Source organism: Sciurus carolinensis, chromosome 2, assembly GCF_902686445.1.
Source record: "Sciurus carolinensis chromosome 2, mSciCar1.2, whole genome shotgun sequence".
Taxonomy (NCBI): domain Eukaryota; kingdom Metazoa; phylum Chordata; class Mammalia; order Rodentia; family Sciuridae; genus Sciurus; species Sciurus carolinensis.
This window is the reverse complement of record NC_062214.1, coordinates 157612320-157635866: the sequence shown is the minus strand read 5'-3', so window position 1 is coordinate 157635866 and position 23547 is coordinate 157612320. Positions and strand designations below refer to the sequence as shown.

Genomic DNA, 23547 nt, shown 5'->3' with positions numbered 1-23547 from the left:
TTCCTTTGGTTTCCATATTGTTAAACTCTCTTCTGCATTCCACCCCCTCCAACTTTTTGGCTACTTTTTGAAAGATTGTATCCTTTTTTAAAAAAATTATTTATTTTAAAAAATTTTTACAGACTGCATTTTGATTCATTGTACACAAATGGGGTACATCATTTCATTTCTATGGTTGTACATGATGTAGATTCATACCATTCGTGTAATCATACATGTACACAGGGTAATGATGTCTGTCTCATTCCACCATTTTTCATAACCCCTCTCCCTCTCATTTCCTTCTACATAAATCTAAAATTCCCCCATTCTACTCTGACTCCCCACACCCCTGAGCCTCAGCTGTCATTATCTGCATTCTCACTTAACACTTTCCTTTGAAAAACTCATCCCTTCCTGGGTTAGTTTGCTAGGACTATCATAACCAAGTGCCACAAACTTGATGCCTTAAAGAGCAGAAATTTGGGGCTGGGGAGATAGCTCAGTCGGTAGAGTGCTTGCCTTGTAAGCACAAGGCCCTAAGTTCGATCTCCAGCACTCAAAAAAAAAAAAAAAAAAAAAAAAAAAAAGAGCAGAAATTTATCAAAGAAGAATGAAATTATGGCATTTGCAGGTAAATGGAGGGTTGCTTTCTTATGAGGCCTGTGAGAGACAGTCCACTCAAGACCTCTTGCTTAGCCTCTAGTGGTTTCTTGACTCTCTTTGGAGTTCCTTGGCTTGTAGAAGCATCACCCTGATCTCTGCATTCATCTTCACATGGTGTTCTCCGTGTATGTGTCTATGTCTAATTTTTACCTTTTAATAGATGTCCATTCCTATGGGATTAGTACTTACCCTAATGACCTTAGTTTAATTTGATTGCCTATATAAAGGTGATACTACAAGTAAGTTCACATGCTTAGGTACCAGTGCTTATAACTTCACCATGTGAATTGGGGTGGGGGAAGGGAACAATTCACCTCAGAGCCCCTTCTGTGGCTTCAGTCACTTGTCCATATGTGATGAGTCTCAACTTTGTCTCCTGAACTGTAATCCTGTATGTCCAAGCTGCCTACTGGACAGCGCCCTTTGGATGAGCTTCATGCATTAAAGCTCAACATGTGTAAGTCTGCATTCCCCAAAACCAGGCCCTTCTCCCTCTGTGAATGGTGTTTTATCAATTTAGTTGTCCTGAACTGGAACTGATACTTATTTTTTTATCTCTTCTTGATCCTCATTTTTACACCTACATCCAATCATATGACAAATTATACTCATTCTCTTTCTGCGACATCTTTCTAATCTATCTCTCTTGGACTTTACTGCTACCACCTTTTCAAGGCCACTGATTCTTTCTCTCTCAGGCCACTCAGTGAACTCTGAGCAAGTCAGAGAGTACCCTCTCAATCCATTCTTCACATTGCAGAGATCTTCCAGAAACTTGAATATTGATCATTCCATTTTGCTATTTAAATCTATTCAAATGGCAATGAATACTTTGGAAGTGGACATTGGGCCCAGATATTTGGAGTTAGGCCTTGAATTGACTTTGAAGGGAGAATGAGACTTATGCAAGAGAGGGGAAATGCTTTTATGAGTGTGAAACTGGGACTTACCATCATGGGTTTAGGTTCAAGAGCTATTTCTGCCCACCCACCTGATAAGTGTACATACCCAGCACAATTGTGATAAAGACCTGATGCTGGTTGCTAGCTTTCCCCATTATCCCCAGAGGCAGAAACTTGCAAACAGTTTTATTTAGATCGTGGCTTAAATCACAGCAGAGCTGCCTAAGCTGTTGTCTCTGCCATCTCTGCCAGTGCCTGACTGGCACTCTTCCCCTGAGTGATGAATGTGTGTGCTAAAAGCACTAGCTGTGCCCTGGCATGTTTGTCTGCCCATTTATTTTTTTCTGCTCATGAACAAGGCATAAATATTTTGTGAACTGATCCATGGCCTTATCGTTTAAAAGCCAGTTCCCAAAGGAGAAGGTATTTGTGGACCATTAGCACTGGCAAGGGACCGTGCAGTGAACTGGCTCTCAGAGATGGGCTTTGTCCACCCACTCAGCATTTAGCACTCTTTATAGAAATTGCTTATGTAATTAGCTTTCCCACTCCTGGACAATAAGAAAATGAAGGCAAGCGCCATAGCCTCTTGTGCTTCCCTGCACTCACAGAAGACCAAGGCACACAGGCACACGTGACATTAATTAACTGGTAATTATAGAACTAGGCCAATGGCCACAGGTCTTTTGATTTGTCTTGAATTGGGTTGTAGACCAATAATGAATTATGAAACTACCTTATTAATGCTTTGTCTGATCCATCAATCAAAAAACTCAATAGGGCCATTTGGAGAGGAATGTGTTCCAGGAAATGCTACCAGGGAGGGATTTGTGAGTAGAGGGTTTTATAGTCAGTTGAGAATAGTTACCTTAGTTATCAGGGTGGTAGTGACATTGCAAGAGGGTGGTAGTGAGATTACAAGATATGTAAGTATTTAGTACTCTTTGTGCATACCTACAAGTGAATAAATTATCTGGTTCAGTCTACAAGGAGATTGACTTTAGTCAAGAGGAGACAGAAGCTCAAATAGAACAATATTTAAGTGAAAGCTTAATGAAAAGCAAACAAGATGATTCAAGGAAGCAAGATCAGCATATGAAAATTCAGAATTAAAAAAACAAATTAGAATCAGTTACTTATTTGAACAAGATGTTATTATTTCAAGCATAAACACTCCTACTGTGTCTAAAATATGATTTTTAAAAATACTGTTAAATTATTTGCATGTGTTTTAGGAATAATAAATAGGATGTTATTAAAAGCAAAATAGTTGTGTAGTCTTAATACCAGACTTTTACTATCTAAAATAAAAAGGTGTGTACTCAAAGGTACAACATCCAGAACTTCATTTAATATTCTGTGGGTAGCTGAATTATAGACCTAATTATAGAAGTACTAGAAGAGAATAGTGCTTTCAGTTTTATTTTCTTCTTACAGTATAGCTTTTTCTTATCTAGTTTGCTTTACCTTAGTGAGCTGATCTCTTTGGAAAATGTTCTAAAGTAATTCCTCAAATTCTTTTAGTATTCCTGGATTAAAGTAAATACTTCAGAACCGTCAGGACAGGCCTTTCCACTGTTGTTCACTTATTGGTGGCATCAGAGTAACTGGAGTGACATAGGGGACAGGTCAAGTTGGTACATCAGAGGGATTCCACCTCTCCTTCCTCCCCTGAAAATTAGCCAGGTCTCTTCCAGGGGAAAACTTGCCCTAGGTATTCATCAGTATAATGACCAGTTATATCTTTTTAAGAGATATAACCTATCATTGGGTTCTTCTAAGAACTCTAGCAAGAAATCCAGAAAATCTTCCTAAATTGCTCTCGAGGTATTCTGTTCTGAAAACAGCAACTGTCACCCAAAGAGATGACTGCAATACAAAGACAATGAATAAGTGAAGACATCAGAGAGAAAGGAGAAGATATAGGTAATGGAGGATTTTGTGTTAGTCAACTTTCTGCTACTATAACAAAACACCTGAAATACTCAACTTCTAAAGAGAAAAGGGTTATTTTGGCTCAGCATTTTGGAGCTTCCAGTCCATGATTGGTTGGCCCCCATTTCTCTGGACTTATAATGAGGCAGCACATCATAGCAGGAGTCTGTGGTAGAACAAAATCACTCACATCATAAGGCAGGAATCAAAAGAGAGCAAGGAGGGGGCCGAGGTCCTACAATCTCCCTTAAGGGCACCTTTCCAATGATCTAAAGACCTCCCATTAGGCTCTATCTCTTAAAGTTTCCACTACCTCTCAATAGTGCTCTCCTGGAGACCAAGACTTCAACATATGGGGGATGTTCAAGACCCAAACTATAGTAGAGCTGCGGAGTTGGGTGCATATGAAGACTCTTAAGAGTCTGTATCAGAGAGATCTCTTGGTTACAAACCAGAGAAATCCATTATGGCTGTTTAGCAAAAGGGAGATTTGCTGGTGGATATGGGAGGAGAGTATCACAGAACCTTGGAAAATGTGCAGTAACCAAGAGCCCTTCAGAGTCAGGCAGCTGGAACAATCCTGTCAGGACACTACTATCGCCACCACTAACCAACCCCATCACAACCCGACCCCCTATTGCTCCTGCTGCAAATGGAATTTTAATTGGCCGTGCTGGCTTCCTGGAGATTCCAGGTTCTAGATAGGCGTCTCTGACCTGCTGAACCGAATCATGCCTATACCTTATTTCTGGAGAATTATTTCTGACTTCCTTTATGGGATGTGAGCTACTGTTTTCCCATTAAGAATCATGTAACAAGGAAGGCGAATTCTCCCTACACAGAAGGGTGCTGGGTATTGGGCAGCTAAAGACAAGATAACAGGCAAAGGTGTTTACATTAAAGTCATCCAGGGAATAGTTAACTGGACTGAGGGATTTTTTAAATTGTTTGAAAAAAAAAAAAGTACTTTCCATTTTCTCGGAAATTTTTTAACACCAGGACTGTCACCAAACACACAAAAAACTTTTAAGGCAATTTTATGGTATTTCTGCTGGTTCACATCAGCAAAAATAGAATTTAAAATCTTTCTTAAGTACTTTGGAAATACTTAAAATCTTATTTCAGCTTTTGATGAGTGTGCAGCAAAAATCACTTAATCTAATTCTACAAATGATGGAGTGTCCAAGTAACAGCATGACTGAGCAGTCGAGAGTGGATATGGAGCAAGGTCAGAGGTAGCTGGAATTAGGAAAACTACTTGAGCATTAAGTGTGTGTAGAGCCACAGTGGAAAGGAAAGGGTCCTTCTCAGGCAGCACTGAGGAAATAAAGCTCGATACCAGAGGGAGATATGGAGCCAGAAATGATCTAAACAAACAAGTGTCAAGGGCAGCATTTTATGTGTGGCAATGGAGCAAGCTTCTTTAGAATACGGACCCAGAACTAGCATTTGCTTGATGCGTGTAAGAGCTGCCTAAGCAAAACTGGAGCCCTTCAGGCACCTCAGGCCCAAGGTAAGGGGCCCTGTGGCTGTGCTGCCCAAGGTCAGGACTGGGCTGTGAGCATAAGGTGCTATCATGGTGCATTATGAACATTCCTAATACCAGTATTATTAATGTTGTTATTATGAATGTTCTTTCAATGACCACCAAGAGAATTCCTGAATCCCAGCTTGGAAGAAGGACCCCACTGTGAAGGAGATGTCTTACAGGGGCATTCCAAGCCTCCAAAACAAGTATGTTGGTAATCGAATCACCTTCCAAATGAACATCTTCCTTCTCAGTTCTCTGTTCTCTGTATCCTGCCTTCTCCTGTCAGTTTTACCTTCGTGAAAGTCTACTTTCAAATCCTCATCCCTCTACAAAATACTTCATTTGCTCTGCATAATTAAAAGGCCCAAATCCCTTTCTGCCTGTACTGGAAGCTGTCCCAGGCTCTCTTCCCATCCAAATCCTGCCCTCCATCATGGACTGCTTGAATCTGACATTTAGGCAGAAAGTAACCTCTCCACTTTCTGAACAATAGTCTTTCATATTTTCTGTAGCACAGAATTGCTCCCCTTGATATTCTTAGGTATTCTTGGAAGTATATATCATCTTATCTTCCCCCAAAGATTATTCACTTCTTATTATTCCTATTGAAGGAGCTCAATAAAACTGATCAGCTGGGTTGGAAAGGCAATGACATATACTGGAAAGAATATGAACTTCAGAGTGGGACACTTCTGAGTTTTAATACGTAGGCTGTTAGTGATTCACTGTCCTCATCTGTTAAATGGGGACAGTAAAATCCACCCTGCAGGGTTCTTGTGGGGTCTGGAGATCATATATGTAAAGCTTTTAACACATGGTAGGTGTTAAATAAATGCTAGGCATTTTTATTTTTATGTTATAAAATAGATAGTAGTGATATACCCTTTAATTTATAGTCAGTTGTAGGTATATGTGATAAATTTTATTCTAGAAAGAATAAATTAACAATGTTTCAGGAACAATGTGAGTGGTAGAAATATAACTATTTGTAGTCCTTTCTTTCAAGCATAAATTCTAGGTAAATAAAAAATAAATTAGCAACAAAAGGTTTCTTAAGTCACTTTGATATGCGTGTATGAGCACTGGATTCTTTCTGATAGACATCCTGAAAATAAAGCTTTTAGTTAATGGACTTTTGATTATCATTTGTAATAAGATAATTAGCAAGATTTGAAAAACCTTTTTAAATATAAAACATCTAAGGCTTACAAAAATATGGATAATAAGTTGGCTAACATTTAGGTTATTTTTAAAGATAATTATTTATGAAATGAATCAAAAACTTTCAGAACTATAAGAAGTGAGTAGTATTTGATATGTAAAATGAAATAGTGATGGGTAGGTGGGATTAAGTTTTAAAGGATAAAGGATATATCCAAATGGAAAGTTGGAATACTGCTTGTGCTTTGACCACCTACCAAGTTGCCCTTTTCAGTAAGTCCAAGTCCATTTTCCTAGAAGACAGTAACCTTTAGGCATATCCCATGTAGACTTTTATGAAAACCCAGACAATATTGATGACAATAATCTTGCTACAAGGGAATATTTGCTTCCATTGCAATTCAATAAAATATGACTTTTAGAAAGCTGATATATAACTTTCTACCTAATCTTATGTTACATTATTAATATTGCTTTTGGTAAGACAAAATGTCAGAAAATTATAGCTGCCAATCAATACCAACTCAAAATCCAAGATTATAGTTTTGTTTTCAATGCTTCTCAGTGATTATAATACCGTCTTCAAAGACAAAATCATGGCTCTGTTAAAGAAAAACACCCATCAAAAATTCGTTGAAAAAAAATTAGTTGAAAATAGTCAATGTTAGTTTAATGGCTAAAATACTATTTGCAAGAGTTTAGTTGGAAGAATCATTCATTAATGGAGCTTAAGGATAGTAGGGATTTAGGACACTAGGGGACCTAACCCTTGATTTTGGAATTATAATATTGCTTTAGAAACATGATACTTTGGATGCCTTCTGTTTGCTCTTACAGAACTTCTGTCTACTCTTCTCCTCCTGCCTGTCCATCTGGGAGTTACACCTGAAAAGACAAAAACAAACACACAAAAGTAAAACAAAATAGGTTGCCTTGTCTCCTGGCTTTTGTTTATTGAGCAATGGGGAGTTCCAGCAGGGTCTCAAAGGAAAAGAGTTTTCTTAGGGTCCCCTGGCTGGGCGTCTGTCTTGATTAAAGGTCACGGCCCACATCAGGCAACCCTCTCTTTCCACAATCTCCTCATCAGCCCTCCCTTTGTCCCTTCAGGCATAAGCCTAGTAAGAGCTGTTGTTCAACTTGAGCATTGCCCTACCTGTTGTGATTTCTTGCACAAAATATTTCTCCAATTTTAATTCACCTTGGAATCACCTGAGGGCTCCAGATACCATAAATCACCACCATTGTAATAGTTGTGATTCAATATGTCTGAGGTGGGTGCTGAGAATTTGCATTTCTAACAATCTTGCAAGTGACACTGAGGTGGGCATCTTAGAGAACGGCTGCCCCACCACCCTGCACCTTGACTACCTCTTTGTGAATTATCCTAATGTGATTTTTCTATCTCTTCCTTCTGGAATCTAATACAAATGGCTATAAAATGTTAATTGAAAATAGACAAAGCTTATTTTTTGGTTAAACATAATCTGCAGGTGCTTGTTTGAAAAACCTTCAGAGAAAAGAGAGAGATGTGGGAATGTAGGAAATCATTTTGTCCAATCCCTTAATTTCAGAGTAGAGAAGATGTGGACAATGAGAGGTCAGGATTTGCCTGTGGTAACAGCATGTGTACCTCATAATCTGGGGCCAGCTGCAGTCCGGTTTCTGGCTCTGTGCTCAGCATAGTGCATAGTAAACCACGTGTTTCACTGACCTTTCATGTCTGTGTATGATCAAGGTAAGATGGTTGGGCCCTTGTTTAAATGGTCTGTGAATTTGGCTTTATCTTCCGAGTCATCTTGTCCTTGCTCACAGGGAAACTTACCTGACACTCTGCTTTTCTCTCACAGTGCTTTCCAAAGTCTTTTCCTTGTTAATCTTTGTCAGCCTGACTTTTTAAGTTGTTATCTGAGATCCCCACGCCCTACCCTCAATCTGCTCAAGCCACTGCTTTACTCAGAGACTGTGGTTCTTCTCCTTTTCTTTAAAATCCCTAGAGTAGGTCTCCAAGGCACTGTCTGCCCAGCTGCTCCCAGTCTATCCTGGGAGCGACTGTCCTCTAGTCACAGAAGTTGGACAAAGAGTCACTCTGATACACAAGGACAAGTTTCCTTCCTCAAGACTTTTGACTCTGGGCCACTACAATTTCTCTCAGATGCCTAAAAATGTGAGAATGAAACTGTTGGAGCTTCAGAGTTTCTGCAGAGAAAGGCTAGCAGCAGCCAAGTGTGAAGTAATGAGGCTGGTCCCGTGCCACTCGGAGATCATTTCTACCACCCCTGCTTCCAGCTGTTCCTGAGGTTTAGGGGTACCTCAACTATCCTGTCCCTTAGCTGCTAAGCTCCTAAAAACTCCTGTTTTTTTTTTCCCCCTAACCAACTTAAATTGCATTTATAATATACAGTCATTTTTCTAGTTGCTAAAGTACCCCAATAGTCGTTTATGTTCACCTGTTCATTATTAATAATAATCACCTGCCCTTATTGAGTGCTTCCTATGAGCCATTTAATCCAAACAGTCCTTGGAGGTGGGCATTAACAGAAGAAGAAACGGATGGAACCAGAGTCACATAGTCACCTACTGGCTCAATATCTTGCAGTCAGGCATGGCTGAGCCCAGATCCCTACCAGGTGTCTCCAGAATAAGGCAGCCTGGGTTCTTAACCACTGTATGCTGTTTGGATCTCAAGTAGACAGAAGTTCCTCTTCAAATAAGAGCAGAATAGGATTTCCAGTGCTTTTTTTGTACTTGGATTTCAGCATCTCAGAGTAGATCGTCTATTAAGTCTCACATTGTGCACTTTATACCTCTGTATATTTGCTTCTAAAATTTCCTCTGGCTGTTGCCTACTCCTCAGTCAAACACTCTGCCTGGTGACATGCTGTTCCTCCTTCAAGGCCACCTTTGATGTAACTTCCCATAGAGACTTCTGTGATCCAGACTTCTGAATGAATTAGTCCCTTTTTTCTTTGTCCGCCATTAGCATTGAACTGTGGTTACTTAGTTACATGTCTGATGATGAAACTGAGCTGAGAGGTCCACGTTTGCATGGGCTATGCATTCTTCATTTGTCTGATTCTTTTCTTGACATAATACCTGCCAAATAATAGATGCATGATAATTACTTGAACCAAATGGAATTTGGGAGCATGCAGAGCCCAAGCACTGCAGATAAAGAATTATATTCTGCCGGACACAGTGGCACATAGCTGTAATTCCAGCAACTTGGGAGGCTGAATCAGGAGGATTGCAAATTGGAGGCCAGCCTCAGCAACTTAAGGAGTCCCTGTTTCAAAACAAAAAAATAAAAAGGGCTGGGAATGTAGCTCAGTGGAAGAGCACCCCTAGCTTCAATCCCTAGTACAAAAGAAAAAAAGGAAGAAAACATATTCTACTGCCTGAATAAATAAGCAAAAGACCCAGGAAGGTCCTACTACTATGCTCAAGTGAACACACATCTTCAGGAAGGAAAGGGGAGCCCACCTGACTTGACTAACGAGACCCTTCTAACTCATCACTCCTCCTACAGTTTACTCCCCACACCTATTAAATTCTGAGCACTGTACACTGGTGTGCACTCCCTTCCTCTGCCCAGGCACTCATGGTGGCATGTAGAATAGGATATAGACATGATTCGTTTATAGTACTCCAGGGCATCCCTGGTGACATTCTGCATAGTTTTTATCAGGCTGACTTCACGTTAACTGAATGATACAAGACCCTGTAGGGTGGAATGGTGCCTTCATTTCCAGGGTTAGAGACAACTGTTTCATGGCCCTGGCCCTGAAATGTGTTTCCAAGACACCGCCTTGAAGTTTAAAGTTTGCCCTTTTTAGGACAATGATTGAAACATTTCCAGTGACGGAACTACAGGTCTCTTCCACAAACAGGCCAGCGGCCAGCGGGCAGCAGGCAACGGGCTGCATCACAGAATCCAGGACAATAGTAGTTCAGCGAACAAGGAAGCAAGATAAATTAGCAGCGAGGCTTCCCAATTCAACACTCGCTAAGCTACGCACGAGTTGCCAGCTTTTTAGTTTACCGGGTCGGTATTTGATCTCAATGCCATTTCAACCTGCTACCGGACTTATTTCAGACGTCTTCCTTTCCACCTGCAATGCCAAGGGATTGCAAGATGAAACCACCTTGCAAACTAAAAAAGGATGAGAAGGCTCACTTACGTAAAAGTAAATGATAAAGGACAGTTGAAAACTAAATTTTAAAAAGATTTGAAGTATGTGAGCATCAGCCCCTCTTAAAGAACAAGAAAAATTGCACTTTCACTGTCTTTTGGCCTCTTTCTATTGAATTTGAACTGTGACCATTTTGGAGATGTAAAATAAGAACCTCATGTATGTTTGACACTTTTTTGTGGGGTGGTACAAAGGATTGAAACTGAACTCAGGGGCACTCAACCACTGAGCCACATCCCCAGCCCTATTTTGTATTTTATTTAGAGGCAGGGTCTCACTGAGTTGCTTAGCACCTTGCTTTTGCTCAGGCTTGCTTTGAACTCTTGATCCTCCTGCCTCAGCCTCCGGAGCTGCTGGGATTATAGGTGTGCACCACCACGCCCAGCTTGTTTGACACTTTTATTCTACCAATACGAACATCCATTCATTTAAGCCTGTTAATTAATATGTAATGCTTCTATTGACTTTTTTGAGTAGTTGTACATTTTTAATTTTTAAAAATCTAATATTCAATAGTATATTTCAATTAGGTCAACTTGAGATACTTAAAAATAGACAGTCTAGAAGGCCATATCTTTATAAACCTTTACTTATTTTTCCCAAGATTGAAAAAGAAAAAGATGAGCTTTTGTCATGGATGGAGAGGCCTGGACTGTGGAACTAACACTCGTCTATAGTAACAGTGTTCTGGTTGGTTCTTGCTGGAGGTTCTTGTTTCTTCTTGTTCTTGACATCTCAAGAACTTCCTTTTTTTCTGGACTCTACTGCTTCTTGAGGTTCTCATTCGATTGTTTCAAGTTGATTACTTACCTCCTAAATAATATGACAGATTCAAAGTCAAATTAAGAAAGGATGCCTTTGATAATTCAAGACTTTCATCTTCATTTGACATTTTCTACCTCCTCTCCATCTTCTTAGAAGCACCACACAAGGCCCAGAGAGAATGATACCCTGTTCTCTTCCTGTGTCAGTGATGAATGAATGAACTCATGACTGACAGGAAGAGCAAATACCAACGCCCTGGGAGTGGTGAGAATGTTATATCTGTGTTGGAGCTAACACCCCTCAGTGTTTGAATTGATTCTGGTTTTTGATATCCAACACCTGGGTAAGCCTCATAAAAGTCAGCAAGTATTATTTGAGGTCATGCTGTGCATACAACACTTTATCTGATTCTTAAAATGAGCATAGGACAGATAGATACAAAAATACTTATGGATGTATGTATATTCATGAATTGACATACATTCATATATTTTCTATCTCTGACAACTGAGAGGGCCTAGATTCAGGGGTACCCCAACAGTAAGGAGCACACCCACAATCAGTTATTGGTTCCTAAATATCATTCTCTAAGGAAATAGGAATCCCTGGAGAAATTATCCATTCTAGGAGTGAGGTAGGGAACATAAAAGATGAACTCAGAACATCTTGTAGTACCAAAGAGTAAGGAAGAACTCAAAAAGAATGAAGGCATATCAAAAGAACACAGAAACCAATCTCAAAGTGTTCCCCATGATCAAAGCTGGATGGACTAATTTAAGCAAAAGAATAAACAAGTATGACCATAACTCAAAGTATGAAATAAATATACATGGGTCTATACCCATGTATATTCAACAATATAAATAATACGTATATTCAACAATATAAATAAATTGTTGAATGGATAAATAAGGGGAGAAAAAGAGACAAATCTTTATATGAAAATTTCAGATACTATATGCAGACACTCCCCCTCTAGAGATAAAGCTTAAAATCCCATTCCTCACTGCAGAGTATGTGCTGGGCTTCGTGACTGGCTACCAAAGAATATAGAAAGGGGGAAGAGCTAAGAAACCCGATGTGTTAGTCAGCTTTGCATTGCTATGACAAAGTACCTGAGAGAAATAAAAGAAGGAAAGATATATTTGACTCATGGTTTCAGAAGTTTCAGTTCATGGTTAGCTGGTTCCTTTGCTTTGGGACTAAAGTGAGGCTGAATTCTATGAGTGGGAGCATTTAGCAGAGGAGGATGCTCGCCTCATGGTGGGGCCAGGAAGCAGAGAGAGAGAGAGAGAGAGAGAGAGAGAGGGAGAGAAGGTGCTAGGGACACAAGTAGACCCTTCAAAGGCCTGCCCCCATGACCTGCCTCTTCCAACCAGGGTTCACCTCTAAATTTCCAACACTTCTCAATAGTGCTACCAGCTAGGGACTGTGCCTTCAACACATGAACTTTGGGGGACATTCACGATCCAAACCACAGCATCTCATGATGAACAGTACTTTGGCCGGGTGATTAGGGTTAACATTATCAGTGATAAGTCAGATTGGTAGCATATAACGATTTCATCTCTCTGGTGTTCGTCCCTCAAACCCGTATCCTCAATACAACCACAAGAACAAAACTTTTGGCAAATCCCCATTCAGGGACATTTTAAAAAATACTTCAACAGTTGTCCTCAAAACTGTGAAGGTTATGAAAAAACAAGGAAAGATTAAAGAGCTGTCACAGATCATAGGTAACAAAAAGGAGACGTGATGAATAAATGTAATACTGTATCCTGGATCAGATCCTGAAATAGGAAAAGGACATTAGGGAAAACTAGTGGGGTACAAAGGAAGTTTGGAATTTGCTTAAAGAGTAATATACCAATGTTTATCTTTTCAGATCAACAAATGAACCATTCAGGTGGAAGATTGAGAATGAGGGGAGCAGGTGGTATTGGGATGGTCCTCTCTGAGCACAGCACCCTATGTGGCATTACTGGTTACGGGTCCATGAAGCCAACCCTGTACTGAGGATTCATGGAATCTTAATCAGAGCAGGAGGGAGCTTGGTCTTTGGTGGACCCTGAAGGCTGAGCTTTCATCCGTGACCTTGAATAGAGGCTGCAGTAATTGAGGAGACACACAAAATAGGGTTTTAGTGATCAGTCTGGTGGGAACGTGTATAGTGGGTTTCATCAGAGATGGCCTTGGCAGTTCTACCAGTTAGGAATTTGAGTCAGCTTGAGGAAAGAAAGGGTGGAGTATACCTAAGACTTTTCTTTCCTTGAGATAAATTCAGAACTCATATGTTTATCCAAGCACCATTTTCTAATGCTCCTCTCTAGTTAATGGATTTATCCAAATATGATTCTTTATTTTAGAAACCCAGAGCTTAAAAACATAGAATTTTCTTTTTAGGAACCCCTTTTATGGAATTAGAAAGGAGTTCATCAGAATTGTAATTACTGTTGTCACATATTTGACTGACAATATGGTGAAATCTACTTGCAATTTTTCCATCCAGAAGTTCTCAAACTGGTTTGCTTTCTGTCTTCCCAGGTACCTCCAGGCCATCAGTCACTCGATGTAAGCCAGGAGCCAACTGTCCCAGTTCACACAGTGGCATCAGTAGACAACTGTCTCCTCTGTCTATCACCGAGGATTCTTCTGCTCCCATCCTTGAACTTCAGAGCCGAGGATCCTCTGGAGTTTGTGGACATAGAGTAGAGAGACAGAACAGATCAGGTATGTGGGTGACCTTCTCTTGAACAACAGTACATCTTGGTAGCTTTCTAATCAGCCATGGACGATCTCACCATGGGCACAGAAGGCAGAGATGTTACAGGGGCTCTTAGGAGTGGGTTTGGGGAAGGTCCATCAAGCAGGGGAAGGAGAAAGATGGAAAATAGGTTGAAGCAATCTATTAGAGGTGTACGGTGTAGTAGAGAAGCTGACTACCAAAACCTGTCGTTGAAGAATTAACACAGTGACTTCTAATGAAGTTTACAAGGTATCTAGTTTTCTCATCTTCGAAATGTCAAATCCAGAATCTTTTTATCTCAGTTCTGGGATTCAGTAATAACACAGTGTGCCCATTCCCAAAAAGACAAAAGCATCAATAAAATCACAGAATCTGCTCTTGTCTTCATCAGGACTAACCATCTCTGGTGCCCCTCTAGTTGTCCCAATTTTACACTTCCTGCAGGGGACTGAACTTGACTCACTGATCAGCATTTTCCGATCATTAAGGCCTTTAGCCTTTCCTCTCATCCACCCAACCACTCACCAGCACTTGAGTTCCTGGGGTTACTAGCTAGATCTCCTAACTACACCATGAGTTTCCCAATTAAACTTCTAATTTCTAAATGCGGTTGAGTCTAGGAAACTGCTGCCCAAGACTGTTGCTTTTTGGTGGTGAATACCTTCTTTCCTGTTCCAGAGAATGCTCTAAAGCCCCCAGGTTCATATTTGCTTAGCATATAACCACTCTTCTGTCTTCCTGAAGAGAGCAAAACAATTGTCAGTGAACACTTTCCTCTCTCTGCGGGAGGTCAGAGTGACTCTGGGCTTCTGCTCTTCCATTACCGTCACTGTGGAAATTCTTCTGGTGTGTGTTGCTTGCTATCTGATGTTGGTTCTTCTACGTGGATCCATGATCTCTTCTTCCCACCCTATTCCCCTGCATTTCCAGAGCCTCTCCCATGTGTTCCTTCACCTTGACTGGCAACCTATTAAAATCTATTTCTTCTAAAAAACAGTAACAACAAAGGCAAAAAGCAACAAAATACACCATCCAAAATAACTGGGTAAAGAAAATAAACAATGTTGAGAAAACTGGCACATTTTTTAAAAAGAAGAAAAAGGGTAACTCAGGAAATTCATTTAGGGGTGGGCGGTTGAAAAAAGGGGGGTAGTGGTAGAGGAGATGTGAAACCTCTTCTAAGGTCCTACTAATTTAAGATTAGATTTTTATCTAAGAGAAGGTTGTTTTTTTTTTTTTTTTCAAAAATAGATTATTTTTAAATGGCATCTGAGCAATTATATGTGAACCCCCAGGCTAAAACTCTTTTAAAAAGTAAGGAAAATGACACTTTCTTAAATCTTCATAAAGTTTTAATTGGCTTTAATAAATTTCAACATTCCTATTGTCCCAGTTGTTTGCAAAACAGAATGTTCCAGTTAATTAAATATTCTGGTTAATAAAGACTTGCCCCATCTATCATACATGAATTACAAACTTTAAAATCACACCATTAAAGATCACCTGGAACATGATTTACTTTCTGTGATAATTAGAAGGAACTTGGGACCTTCCAGTGCACCAAAAAGAAGAGAGAAAAAGAGAATAATATGAAAAGAAGCTCGCCATGATTTCATGAATGTGATGGTAATTCACCTCAAAATGGATCTCATAAGCTAGATCTTATCATCATTTGGCAGATAAAGAAGCTAAGATTGGAATTAAGCAAATACTCAGGGCCATATAAATGGCAGAGCTGGGACTTAAACTCATGCTTCCACATTCCAGTGGCCTCTACCACCAATCTGTATGGTTTCAATAAAGGTTCCTAGAAATGGACAGAATTCCTAGAACCCTAAATTTAGTGCTATATACAAAGCTATAAATCTAACCAGGACTGTAGAACATCTAATTTAAAGTGAACAGAAAAATAAAAGAGTTCTGGAGACCCAATCCTTCTATAAAATTAAATTAATCCTTTGTAAAATTAAAGTGGCCAAAATTCAATCTAATTGTCAAAAGAAAACCTGATCCATAATACAGAGGGATTTAGATGATTAGCGGTGCCATCAAAAGCATGGTCCACAGTACAGTGGTGTTCCAAAAGCAACCTTCAAAGAAGGCAATGCCGGGAACATGGTTCACGTCAAAAGGACATTTAAAACCTTTAAAGAATCATTCCTCCCTTATGAGCTAGTCCCTGAGCGCAAAGGGACAATCTGAAGTAGAGTAAGGCAAACCTTTCTCTTAAGTATCACTTCTCGTAATCTCACTCGAAACTGCCATTCCCGTCAGGAAACAGAAAAATTTCCCCAAACCATTTCTGAAAGTTCAAGTGCTAAAGTGGAATGCTAAAGACTGAAAACCTAGACAGAATCAATGTTTAGAATAAAAGGCTAGGACTCCGGAAACCTCCAATATCCCTTAGCGTCTCAGTTTTATCATCTGTAAAGTGGGAATGATCAGATCAATTCAACAGGGTCTTCCTTTCTTAGCTTCCCAACACAACAGTCTCTCATTCTACCTTCTTTTTAAATATATTTTTAGCTGTAAATGGACACAATATCTTTATTTATTTTTTTTAATGTAGTGCAGATAATTGAACCCAGTGCCTCACACATGCTAGGCAAGCGCTCTACCACTGAGCCCCAACCCCAGCCCCTCATTCTACTTTCTTATTTGCTCTAGTTTTCCTCTCTGCATAAGCCACATGGACATAGAGGAAATGTGTAGAACAGTTATCAGGAGCAGGTGTCTTCTGTGCACAGTGGAGGGAGCTGGCTCACTTGTATTTCCAGACTCATCTCAATGCCGCTGCATCCTGGAAGTTTCCCCTGATCTTCCACCAGCCCCTAACAAGTGCTTCTCTGCCTTATGTGGCCTTATATCTGTCAGTGTTGCCCCTGCCACACTGTGAGCTCAAGTCTTTCATCTTTGAACCCCTGGGAACTCAACTAGCTCCTGGTACAGTCTCCAAAAGATTTTGTTGAATAAATAAATAAAAGAATAAAGTTTTCATCTTTTGGAGCCCTAGGCCCTGAGAATTCAGTTGAGTTTTTAAGACTTAGAAGTTGTGTAGTAATTGCTGTGTTCATACTTAACATAGTTTATATTCCCAAATGAAGAATTCACTTTCAAAGCTTGCTTCCCCATCTCCCAAAATGATTATATCAGAAAGCCTTAGCTGGGTAAAGGTTTTTAACCCAGTGGGACAGTCATGCCTGGCTCATTAAGCAGTAGGAACACTTTCAGCCACTGAGCCAGCAGGTTCCAGAGAGGTGATGTGAGAAGCCCCATCCACTGCTATTAGTAGCCTGCAAGAGGCACTGCTTTGTCACCACCAGCACAGGCCTTTTGCTCAAGGAAGGTTCCTGGGCATCCACGGGAATCCTGCAGACAATTTTGCCTTGCTTCTCCAGGATTCTACCTTTTGGGATCTCAGCTTGGGAGCTCAGAGCAACCTCTGCTCCTCTTCAACTTCCTGCTAGGCATATGAATTTATTATCTCGAACTAATTTTCTCTATCAGGGGAGATGGCCTTTATGATTGTCAATTGCAGAGAGCTTTGGCTAGTTTAATGTGAGGGAAAAAAAATGTTACTAACTTTTCTTGGTAAATGTCAAAATACAAAGCAGAGCCTATTATGTTCCCAGAAATACATTAAATAGTAATTTGCTATGAGGTAGGAAATGGATCTGTTATAGTCAGGACTTGCGTGGTTCTTGGGACACATTGCTTTTCGATTTAATAGTCATCTTTGCTCCAATTTTTAAAATATCTCAGTGGAATATAAAAACAAATATTTATTTCTCACTCACTTTTCTTGTTGATGGAGCCAGGGTGGCCTCATCTGGGTTCTGTTCATCCCACATAGATGGAAAAAGACAGCTTCTATTTAGGATTTTCCATTTTAGTGCCCGAGAGAAAGAGTAAGAGGTGGTGGAGTCTTACGAGGCCTCTTAGAGCTTCCGCAGGGAGGTGGTATAATTCCTATCACTCATAATGGATTGAATAAGGCAGTTCACTTGGCCACAGTCAAAGTCTTTGGAAGCTAAGACAGGGTGTGCTCCTACAAGGAAGGGGGAAGGGCACATCGGAGACCAGCATAGCATCTCCCATGGACGTGAGCATCCTTAAGTGCTGGGTGGGGTCCAGATCCACGCTGTACCTTGCAGAGCAGAAATTATATAGAGAAAGCAATCTGGGGTTATCAATCTCTTCTGATGATAGTAAAAAAGAAAAACACTGAAGATTCTGCTGTCTTCCTCTTTGGTTGCATTCCCTCTTTTTTTAAGTTTCTGATGTGTTTGCTTGCTGCTTTATAACCTGATTTCCACACATTTGTATTCCTTTCCTGTTTTCAGGGGACGATGGGACACAGACTCATCCTGAGAACAGCAGCCAAGAAAACAGAATCAAGGCTCGCTGCCTGTCCTGCACGTCCGTGGTTCTGAAGGCTGTCTGGGGACTCTTGATCATCTTGTCAGTTTCTTCGTCTTGGGTTGGAACCACACAGATTGTAAAAATCACTTATAAGAACTTCTACTGTCCATTTTTCATGACATGGTTTTCAACAAACTGGAACATTATGTTTTTTCCAGTCTATTATTCTGGTCATCTGGCCACTGCTCAAGAAAAGCAATCTCCAATGAAAAAATTCAGGTAGGTTTCATGTTAAATGGCCAACAGGGGATGTCTCAGGGGGAATAAAAAAAAAAAAAAAAAAAAAAAAATATATATATATATATATATATATGTGTGTGTGTGTGTGTGTGTGTGCGTGTGTGTGTGTGTGTGTGTGTAGTTTCATGTCTTTGGAATATGAGTTGAGTGCACTTGGGGATCAAGAAGAGGGGTCTGAGGTTGATAATGAACACAAGAAAACAGCCCTCCCCTAAACAATTGTGTCTACAACATGCCAGGCACTGAGCTCATACTTATTTTTTAAATCACCATTGGTTGTAACAACATTTACACTTTTTTCCAGTACTGGGGAATGAATCCAAAGCTTTGCACATGCTAGGTAAGAGTTCTATCCCTGAGCTACATTCCCCAGCCCAACTTTTGCCTTTTAAGATGGTGTAATTATCCCCTTTTTGACACAACAGAAAATGAATTCAGAAAGGTTAAATGATTTGTCCAAGATCAAACAGTTATAAATAGTGGAACCCCAATTTAAATATAGATCTATTTATCTCTAAAAGTCACATTTAAAAAAAATCTCAATGCCTCAAATCCAGAAAAAAAAAATCCATAAGATTGTTTCAAAACATTTGCTCAATATCCCCGACACTCTGATGCCTGAGCAGGTGAAATGACCTGGGTTCATGCAGTGGGAGGTTTGGCTCTGGGAAACTTGAAGATTCCATTCTTTGTTGTCTGGGAATACATGTGGCCTCGCCCATCTGTCTGATGGTCATGAGCAGAGGTTCCTTGGAATCTCATAGTTCTAGTGGTTGCTTCACACTGAGTCTGACTTCTGCAGCCCCTCTTGGGGAATGGAGGAAGCTGAGAGGGCTGACGTCATGCAGCCTTACACAGCACTCAAGGAAGGCAAACAGAGCATTTGGCTCGACACTCTTCAGTTAGTGGACAGTTTCTTGAAAAGGAAAAGCCCAGAGATAAGCAATAACATCCAGAACAGCCACTAAGAGAAAACAGGGACCTCAGGTAGAGAGCAGATGGGAGAGTGACAGCTTGGTCCTGTGCAAGATGACCATAAATTTGACTTGCAGGAACCAAAATAACCTTTCAAAAGAAGGAAAATGCCTAACAAAAAGGATGACTATTGTGATTGGTGCATTATAAGACTATTCCTAAATGCTTAACAAACTGATGAGTTTATCTCAAGTTCCATTTCCTATTGCCAACCTGGAAGTGCCTGGGAATACTGTGAGCTATGTGTATCCATGAAAACTCAATTATAATTAAAGGAAAAAAAGGGAAACCTAGAATCAATATTGGGGGCTTTGGAAGAAAGAATAAATCCCTATATCTGTTTGCAATTGCTAAAGATTCTGTATTTGATTCCATCAAAATAGACACAATCTTGAGGCCTATTTTTAAATAATGGTATTTAATAAATGATAGCTGGGGAGTGTGATTATCAGATTAGTGTCAGACTAAAATAGCTGTGTGCACCAGATAGCATTGGGTTCCACCTGAACAGTACCTGTGATTTAGAAAAACATGTTGTTGATTAAAAAAAAGTCTAGTGAGAAGAGTGGTACAAGAACATTTTTAAGCAAGCCACAGTGGTTTTATCTAAGATAATGCATTTGCAAGAGGCTCTTGCTGACAGAAGTGATGTTTGAGGAATGAGCTTCATCTTCTCTCCATCTTTGCAAAATCTGTGATTTGACAAGATGCCTCCATCTGATAGTGCAGGTAGAGTGAAGTTGACCATTTCTGAATGCAAATCAAAGAGCTTTCACTGTCAAGCACAGAATACTATCTTTGAAAGGATTGTTCTCTAGTGAGAAGAGTAAAGGAGGTTGTCAGAAAATTCTTAGATCCTTGATCTGTTTTCCCTGTAGACTCATTAACACCATCTGCCAAGAAGGTACTCCCAAAGCTCTCCCGGCAGAACTAGGGGAGACAGACTTAGTGTGAGACTGGAGACAGGAGTTGTCCCTGAGCCCCAGAACTTCTGACAATTTCTGCCCGAATGGTATGAAAGCATGTCTAGTCCCCCCCTCCCCACCTTATCACTAACATTAAAAGAAGTTTCAATACAGTAAGGGTTGTCCATTTGGAAGTAGTTTTCCATGATTCAATCATTCCAATTGTATGCCACCAGAATTCAGTTGTCTCTGGTGAATATGAAATTTAGAAAGAAGAAATTATATACAATTGTTTTAACAAGGGTATTTTCTTAGGGAGGAAAAACCCCCACCAGAACAAATTAATTAGAGAGGCAGATATATTAGACTCTTTCAGGCACCTATGAAATATTGTGTGTTAGGTGCTATTTGGCATACAGAAAGGGTTGATAACTAGCAGCTGCTGTTAACAATTTGAGAATAATGAAGCACCCAGCTTCCAACCTCCATTTCAAGCTTTGCCACCTGTCAATGACCCTTAACAGAAATTGTTATCATCCCTGAAAAAGACTCACTGTTAATTGCTTCCCCATAAAAATCCTTTATTTTATTGTATTGAATTGTATTTTTTTAGTGTTCCCACTTTTTAGCACTGAGTGCTTAGAGAGCATACAGTTTTACACAGATGACCTGGCATTTGGATAGTGGGTATTTTTAATTTCTGCAATAACAATGCCAAATGGGCATAAGATTGGCTATGAGAAGAGATGGGAAAAGAGAACAAAAAAGGAAGGAGCACCTGGAGGACAGGGTCAGCCAGGTGAGAAGAGCAGCCTCTACTGGGCAATAGCATTTGACGAGACTTTTGGTCCATGGGCTTCTCTCACGGGACCCTGTGGGGCTTCCCTGGGGAGCAGAGTGTTTCCTCACCTGCACCCTGAGTCTTTCCTTGAGAGCACTCAACCCAGCATGATGGTTGGAAGATCCATCACAGCCTAGGTCAAGTGATAAGAAAAAGAAATCCTTTAATCAGAAATGGGTTTCCTTGTGGTTAGTGCCAGATCTGTATTTAAAATGTGAGTCAGCGGTTATGGATGACAGAATAAACCCATGCCACTCGACTCTGGCTCTATATAACAACTTTCTCCTGGAGCAGAACCGTTTTTGAGCACATTTTTCTGAACCTTGTGCCAAGATGGTCGAGGCACCCCACTGCTGGTTCTATGTGTGCTGCTGCTCCAGAATAACCCGATGGCTCTTGGGTTTTAGAGAGGCCACTGATTTTCCTGAGTGTGTGAGCACATGTGATTTCTGTGTACTTTACAGAAGGCTGTGCTTTGGACTTATGCAATCCCACCATTGAAGTTGTGCACTGTCAAGTTAAAATTTACCTTTGGGAAATCTCATTTTCATTTTATGAAAATTCTTCCTTGTTGGTGGTAGCCCACATGAAAGTCAAACCACAAAATAGTTTCATGCATGCAATATGTATTTTTAATCCTTCCTGGAATCACTGACCTACAACTCCCAGCATTCTCAGCTCCTTGGAAGCCCCATTTATTGTGAGACTTGATATTTAAGGCTATGTTCCCTGTGCTTAGAATCTTTATCACTCCCTACCTCTACCTGGTCCTCCTGTTGGGTAAGCTACTCCATGTGTGTAAAGCAAACATTGGTCAGAGATCATTTTGGTACTTAAATTACTTTTTTTTTTTTTTTTTTTGCAGTGCTGGGGATTGAACTCAGGGATTTGTGCTTGCAAGGCAAGCACTCTACTGACTGAGCTAATTACTTTTAAATACAATATTTCTCTTCGATAAAAGCTGAAAAGAAACTAGTACCAGCACTATTCACAGTCATTAAAAAACATTTCATTATAAATGTTATATACATTTCATTATAAATGTTATATTCATTTCATTATAAATATTAATAATTTGTTGCTTTGAACAAAATATTTACACTACTCTAGAAAATAGAATACTGGGCACATGATGGTCACCCATAAATGCTTGGATGTTCATGAACAACTGGATGAAAAAAAAAATTAAGCTAAATTCTCCAAGTGGCAAGCCTGTTTTCAGTCATATAGGCAATGTCATCTTATCACTTCAATTAATGCCTGTATGTATCACTAGCTTGAACATTTTGACTAAAATGGCCCCATGGGCTAAGTAGCCAATTTAATCAGAAATAAAACAAATCAAATATTTAATTAAAGTGACTCTTTTCACACATTGAATTCAGATGATTCATCCCCAAATGGCCAATGCATGCATATAAGCACAGCCTGAATTTCATACTTGGTTTTTACCATTTTCAGGGTTATCACAGAGGCTCTCTCATTTTTCTGCCTTAATAATACTGACAGGAAAATAAATTAGTCAATTAAGCAGCAATATTAGAAGGAGACACAGTGAATCAGGAATAACAAAACCCCAAGATGTCTGTGGCTTCACAGGCACACAAGGGCCCCTGTTCCACAGGATTCTGTGAGTCGCCTGTATCTGGTTACATAGCAGCGGCCATCTTGATCCTGTCGCATTCACCCATTGGGAAAAACTCTTCATCCCTTTCAGTAGCTCGTCATTTCAATGACTACTGGTTTCTGTATTTCTCGAGGCTTCTCTGAGAATGTCTATAGACAGCAGAATGGCTGCCCTGGCAATCCCAAGGAAGCATCTGGGGAGGAGAGGGCCTAGCTCTGTGCTGAGGAGTGGTGGGTTCTTTTCCAAGGCTCTCTGAAACCCATAGGTGGCAGAACTTGGTTCAGTATGTTCCCCAGGTGAATGATAGACTTGAGTGCACTCTTGCCTGAAAATGAAGGTGTAGAGTCAGCCAGACAAGATGGGTCACCATTAGCACCTGCATATTAATCTCTTTTTCTTTCCTAGGGAATGCAGTCGGATTTTTGGTGAAGATGGTCTAACTTTGAAGCTCTTTCTTAAAAGAACTGCTCCCTTTTCTATTCTATGGACTTTGACAAATTACCTGTATTTACTGGCTTTAAAGAAGCTGACGGCCACAGATGTCTCTGCTCTGTTCTGTTGTAACAAAGCCTTTGTCTTCTTGCTGTCGTGGATTGTGCTGAAAGACAGGTTCATGGGAGTGAGGGTAATAGCACACTAAATTCAATGCGTGATGCCTCCCT

General features: G+C 40.1%; 1 protein-coding gene across 2 annotated transcripts in view; it reads left to right on the top strand.

Annotated features, from left to right (window-relative positions):
* Slc35f4 (solute carrier family 35 member F4) overlaps nucleotides 1–23547 on the top strand; it is a 229240-nt gene that overhangs the window by 187809 nt on the left and 17884 nt on the right. For both annotated transcript variants that reach the window (XM_047540955.1, XM_047540956.1), the window contains exons 2-4: nucleotides 13674–13859; nucleotides 18219–18516; nucleotides 23291–23510. In XM_047540955.1, the coding sequence (XP_047396911.1) occupies nucleotides 13674–13859; nucleotides 18219–18516; nucleotides 23291–23510 (704 nt within the window). The remainder of the gene's footprint in view (nucleotides 1–13673; nucleotides 13860–18218; nucleotides 18517–23290; nucleotides 23511–23547) is intronic.